At 39.0% G+C, this 6000-nt stretch overlaps 1 protein-coding gene across 4 annotated transcripts in view; it reads right to left on the minus strand.

The window, feature by feature from the left end:
- Positions 1-5199, minus strand: part of LOC115739662 (equilibrative nucleotide transporter 3-like) — a 469706-nt gene extending 464507 nt beyond the window's left edge. Inside the window, exons 1-10 of one of the 4 annotated variants that reach the window (XM_048285729.1) lie at positions 5002-5199; positions 4735-4786; positions 4529-4633; positions 3989-4144; positions 3716-3859; positions 3493-3598; positions 2994-3157; positions 2743-2897; positions 2303-2561; positions 2179-2205 (exon numbers count right to left, since the gene is read on the minus strand). In XM_048285729.1, the coding sequence (XP_048141686.1) occupies positions 2179-2205; positions 2303-2561; positions 2743-2897; positions 2994-3157; positions 3493-3598; positions 3716-3859; positions 3989-4144; positions 4529-4633; positions 4735-4776 (1158 nt within the window). In that variant the 5' untranslated portion in view covers positions 4777-4786; positions 5002-5199. Of the gene's footprint in view, positions 1-1856; positions 2206-2302; positions 2562-2742; positions 2898-2993; positions 3158-3492; positions 3599-3715; positions 3860-3988; positions 4145-4528; positions 4634-4734; positions 4787-4891; positions 4969-5001 lie in introns of those variants that run through there. The other 3 variants (XM_030672876.2, XM_030672875.2, XM_030672877.2) reach the window with 3 other exon arrangements.
- Between the last annotated feature and the right edge of the window lie 801 nt (positions 5200-6000).

Below are 6000 nucleotides of genomic sequence, written 5' to 3' on the forward strand. Positions count from 1 at the left end.
GCTAAGTAAAGGGAGAGAAAGTGATTGATGCGAGTGCTTAAGCCTCTCAAATCACTCGTACACGAGTGTGATGATAGCGTAACCAATTAATGTAGTAGCAAGAGGAGTAGAAAGTTAGAAACTAGAACTGCATTGGATTTGGTCTGAGCCCATCTATTTAGGGTTTTGTCGAGCACTGCCTAGATCCGATTGTTTAACGAAGAAAAAACAACTTGATATTTTCTTGCATCAATATGACAAACGCGACCTTGGAGAAATGACTTTAAGACTCGGGCTCTCGCTCCGAACCAACCCTTCCATTCCCACCCATTGATCGGGTTGAATTGGAGACCATGATGATAGGGTTTGGCGTTGTGAGCCCACCTTTGCTGGGATGCCATCTCATGCATCAAAATGTGGACCTAAAACTAGTGACCCTCATGATTAAAGAAACTAATCCACGAGTATCATGTTCTCTGCGTCTGTGGTTTTTTCTTCTTTGGACCTTACTTTTGTTGATCATTTTATACGGGACCATCTTGGGTGTAGTCACCTTTGCCAGAGAGTATCTTCCCCTTCTTCAGTTGAATCATTTCATTAATCTCCACGAGACTTGTTAGCTTACGGTACCAGCATATCGAATTAGATCAATTTGGACATCAAGTAGACAATAATCTAGACTGCATAAGCATTTTCTGTACTTCTTCGATCGATCGAGAGACGAGGGATGCGAGATCTTGGAGAGGAATCACGCAGCGAGAAGAGAGAAATTGTGTTTTGAGAGAGAAAGAGAGGGTGTTTGAATTTTGAACAGATGAGTTTACAGAGAAAAGAGAGTGAAACAAGAGTTTTATCACGTAGAATTTTGACGGTCGTATGTTCAAACAAAGAACAAGTGTTAATAAATAGCTCAAGCCTTTGGTATGTGAAGATTTATACTCAATAAATATTCTTCGACGACAAACCACTAATTAAAAAAAAAAATCATGCATCGATTTGAATGGTAATTCAAAGACAACATTGCAATTAATTTGCTCATCTTGTTTTTCTTTTTTTTTTTTGGGTTGGATTTTGTTTATCTTGTTAAAATTTAAATTATATGTTGTATCTCGATTGTTACCTTTGTCATCGACAAAGAAGAATGTCATCACCAAATAAGAAAATAAATTCTAAATAAGGGTACGAAGTGCTATAAAAATCTCAAATAATGATATGAAATGGACCTTGTTGCTAATAAGCGCCTGAAGTTGCCATATTAGTTTCAAAGTAGGGTCCGACCTCGCCAACCATTTATAGTAAAGGGCATTTTTGTCACATACCTTTTTTTTTACCTCTTTTTTTTTAATTAAATTAAAGTAAAAAATAAACTAAATTTATTTATACTGAAAAAGAAAAAAAACCGGCGCAGGCATGGCCCTTCTTGACCCTCACTTTGTTGATCTTTCTATACAAGACCTTCTTGTGTGTAGTCACCTTTGCAAGAGAGAGTCTTGGCCTTCTTCAGTTGAATCATTTCATTAATCCCCATGAGACTTGTTAGCTTAAGAATATCGAATTAGATCAATTTGGACATCCAGTAGACAATAAGCTAAGATTGCATAAGCTTTTTTCTGTGCATCTTCGAGTCATCTGAGCTGTAGGAGAACTAGGAATGGCCGAAAAGGTTGTCATACATACAGTATATCTAGTCGCAGCTGTCCGGATTTGCGGGCGATGGTTGTTCTAGGCGATTTGTACTAAAGCTCGAAGCAGCTATAAGATTTGAAAGATACCACAAGTTAATTAGGCTTTTCGAAGATAATACTACAATGTAGTGAAGCTGATTAGAACTGCTTTGTTGTCTTGCTGCAGTATCCATTTCTGTTTGTCCTTTTTTCCCCCTTAGGTCCAAGTGAGAAAGTACAAGCATTTTCGGCATACTGAAACATTTACTTGTAATTGACAGATACAAATGTATTACATTCTAATTGAAGAAGTGACGAGCATTCATCTGAAGAGAGAGCGGCTGCGAAGTGAGACTTGTAGTTAGCCTAACAACTGAACCTCTCCTTTTCAATATCTGCGAATCGAAAGTACCCCAGGTGAGACCATTTCCTTCCCAGCAATGACTGCTCTCTAAAACTTGTGATTGCCTATGATCCACAACCAGCCCAGAGAGACTCCCGAAAATATCCCTCCTAAGAGAAACAGCACGAGCAAGTTGCCCAAGGCATTTTGCTCCGGTCCCTGAAAAAAAACACAACTCACCCCATTTTGAATCTGAATAGAAATTATGCTAAAATGAACACAACTTCAACAAAAGAGATAGATCTTCAGGTCAAACCTTGTATCCTTTGGGTGCTACCGTCATAACACATACGGTGAGATAACCATTGCTCAAGCCCAAGAACGAAATGAGCATTATCATCCACCCTTGATCGCCATACTTTGCCGTGAAGTAGAATGCGGGGACAAGCAAGAAACGGGCAAGAATCACTAACATGAGACCCTTTCGCGACTCTAACTTGAGCCAACCGATGAGGGGAATGTACCGAGACATGAGATCCCATACATTGTACATAGCAACTAGAACAAGCGGGTACCTGAAACAGAACCGATGAAGCAAGATCATAGTGAGTTCAAACACCTTTGTAGAAGGAGCCATACAGAGGATCTAATATGCGTACAAGCAGCAAAAGCATATGGAATTATTTTACGAAAACAAGACAATCTTAAAGAAAATAATCCATTGTAGAGAGATTGGCTTCTCTTATCAATACTAACCACGACCCCAATTGGTGTTTTCCGGTATTCTCAAAAACAAAGCCCGGAAATATTGTCAGTGTCAAAACATATATAAGATATAGGTCAATGGCATAGTCTATGTTCTGAAGCAACAGTTGTTTGTTGCTCAATCGATCTTCTTTAGAGTCTCCATCCTGCCAAAATTTAAAAAAATTTCAAGGTTTATGACACATTAAAAAAGGAACAAATTTTGCAACTACAACAGAGAAAGTTACAGTGCTATGATGCACCTCTCTTTGGATTCCAGCAGCAGCAAGGTCAGCTGAGACAGTTTTAGACCCTTCCGAGGCCGCCTTGGAGCGGTAGTACTTCACAATCGGAATCTTAGCAAACAAAGTCGCATACAAAATGATGCAAATGAACTCGAAGAGTGTGGAGATTGCCAGAAACAACACTGAAAAAGAAATTCAAGATTGATAAGAGTAGTCTGCATATTAGTTTCACTTGACAAAGCTGATTATTGCGTAAAGAGCTTCCTCTGTGTACATGCAAGGCACAACATATGAAGCTGGGTTTTACCTACTTTGAATAACACCTTGAAATTTGAGATGAAATCATGTTGTGACATTAAACTTAAGTCCTTAAGGACTGCAGATTATCTGCATGTGACCACAGATGACTATCTAACCAAACTAGACTTGCCCGAGTGTTAAAATTCCAATAACAACATGACAGGGGATGAATCTGGAAATTGAGAAGATTTTCTGATGACCGCAAAGAATTACATACTAGCTCCCTTGCGAAGACCGTCATGAGCCTTGTCAAAAGCTGCTTTTGTGATCAGCCTCAAACCAGATGTTAGAGCTCCTGATGCAGCTAAACCAGCGAAAAACGACTGCATAAATGAAAGTCCACCATATTTTGAGATAGAAAAATCAGTATCTGACTCGAAAGATGTATCTAATGATAAGTTGCGAAAAGAATGCAACAAGAAGTTTAGGAGACTGCCCACCTGCATGAATTCAGGACACATGAAAGACAGATCGCCGACCATACCACCTTGAACATGAGCATCGGCCACGCCAAAACAAGCAACGAGCACACATATACCGAAATAAGGCCCAACTCCCCCTTTCCCTGACGTTGCTACATCCAACTATTGTGTATGAAATGCAGCAATGGAGTTAATGTTAGATACTGGAATTCAGGGATAATAACTTAAATTGAACAATTGCAGTAATAGGAGCGTTGTGAATAGAAATATTTTGGCCTTCGGACAACTTACAACGATGAGAAAGAGTGTACTTAGAGTGAATAGAATGTAGCCAATTATATTCCTCTTTCTTGTATCAACTTTGGATTCGTGATACGTTAAGATCGCCATTGTCCCAATAGCGAATGGTTGATAAACAATGGTAAGCACTCTTGAAGGATGGTAATGCTTCAGCCAACACAAAACAAAGAATTAGAATAGCGCAATCAACCTGTGATTTCACAATACCCCGAATCGATTACAAACCCGAATAAGAGGAGAAGATATTGAAAGACAAGTAACATTTTTGCGAATCCTAAAAGCACTTCTTAGATGATCACCACTTGATTAGCAAAATTCATTTGGACACACCTGTTTCCTAGTCAGACGCTGCTAAGTAAACAATTACTGAGCTAGAATTCTCAGAACTCGAACAGAGTCAAGACTCTTCATATCAACATGAGACAGCTAAAGAGAACAAAGAGTTTACTAAATATAGAACAAAAAACAGAGAAATCAGGGTATTTGTTTCAAAAAAATGTGGGAAATTGGGAATAACCAGGAATTGATTACCGGGAACACTTTGTAATAATAATCTCCAATGGTGAGCATGCTGCTCCAAGCCACAAGAGACCCCAGACCAAGGACCCAACAGAACACCATGGCTTTGAACTTCCCCTGAAAAATTTGGGAAATTGACCCCAACATGTCTTTAACACCCGTTTACCAGTTTGTAAAACTACAAAGCAAGACAAAAACAAGTGAATTGAGACACAAACCTCAAGCCTAACTGGAACCCCAGTTTCATCAGCTGTGGTCATAGTTGCTTCCCTGCAAAACTCACCAAAGCAAAACAAACTCAGCTCACAAAAAGATTTACTCTTGAGACTGGTCAATCAAAATCCTCAGGACGTAAGAGAAATTGCAGAATGATCATCAGGGCGTGAGCTGGTTACACCCAACAGAAACAAAAGACACAATGAAGAATATCTGCTGTTCTGTATCAAGGAGAGCGCAGAGAAAGAGAGAGTAAAAGGTGCAGAGACCTTTATTTTGGAGGTGCAAACTAGTGCGGGTGTCGACAGCTGAGCGTGGACCCGCGTGGTGATCAACATGAAGCGAAGTAAAAGTGCATCTACACAAGAGAATCTTCTTCTTCTTCTTCTTTTGAAGGATTCTTGAACCTTTTTTTTTTTACCTTCGTGGAGCTAAAGAGCATGAGAAATGAGACCGAGTTATGGGGTGATGGATTCCACGTCGCCCAATGCAAACGCAATCCGTTTTGACTGACGTTGATGGATAAAGTAGCGGCATGTGGCAAAAAATATAGGAAAATAAATTTGAATATATATTTTCGATAAAAATTTTTTTTGAGCATATAAAATAAAATAGGTTGTGTGAGGCGTCAGACTTCAGTTGTGTTAACAACTCTTTTCCTCTTTTTTGGTTTTTGGCCTAAGATTAGGGATGGTCTTTTGTGGTTACTTGGATTAGTCAAAGGTCCTTGTGTAGATTGATGTCTGCTGAACATGATGTATGAAGATGTTGAAGCGTAGAAGGCAGGCAAGATTCATCTTGTCAATCATGTTTAGATTTTTTCAAGCGAGATTGGTTGAGCTTGTTCAAGTTATTACTATTATTAGCTCATTTATCACGTTTTTTATTTTTCAATTGGGACGAAGTTGTGTGGACAGGATTAAGAGAACTAAATAACTAATGCGTGAAGTACCCGTAAATTCCCTTTTCATCCCAATAAAATTTTTAAGAGCTTATTGTCCAGAATCTCTAAGTTAACAGAGAGAGAGAGAGAGAGAGAGAGAGAGAGAGAGAGAGAGAGAGAGAGAGAGAGAGAGGACGATGGAGAATATGACTGGGTGGAGAAAGCTTCTCTCGTTTCTCATTTACATTATTATTCCATCACTATAGATGGACTTCCGAAACGATCTGTTTATTTAATAAGATTTCAATAATAACGAACAAGCTACGTCGCCGCTCAATGAGTGCGATGATGTATCTTCTTATCTCATCAATGATGGGTTGATAGA

This window comes from Rhodamnia argentea, chromosome 9, assembly GCF_020921035.1.
Source record: "Rhodamnia argentea isolate NSW1041297 chromosome 9, ASM2092103v1, whole genome shotgun sequence".
NCBI classification, from domain to species: domain Eukaryota; kingdom Viridiplantae; phylum Streptophyta; class Magnoliopsida; order Myrtales; family Myrtaceae; genus Rhodamnia; species Rhodamnia argentea.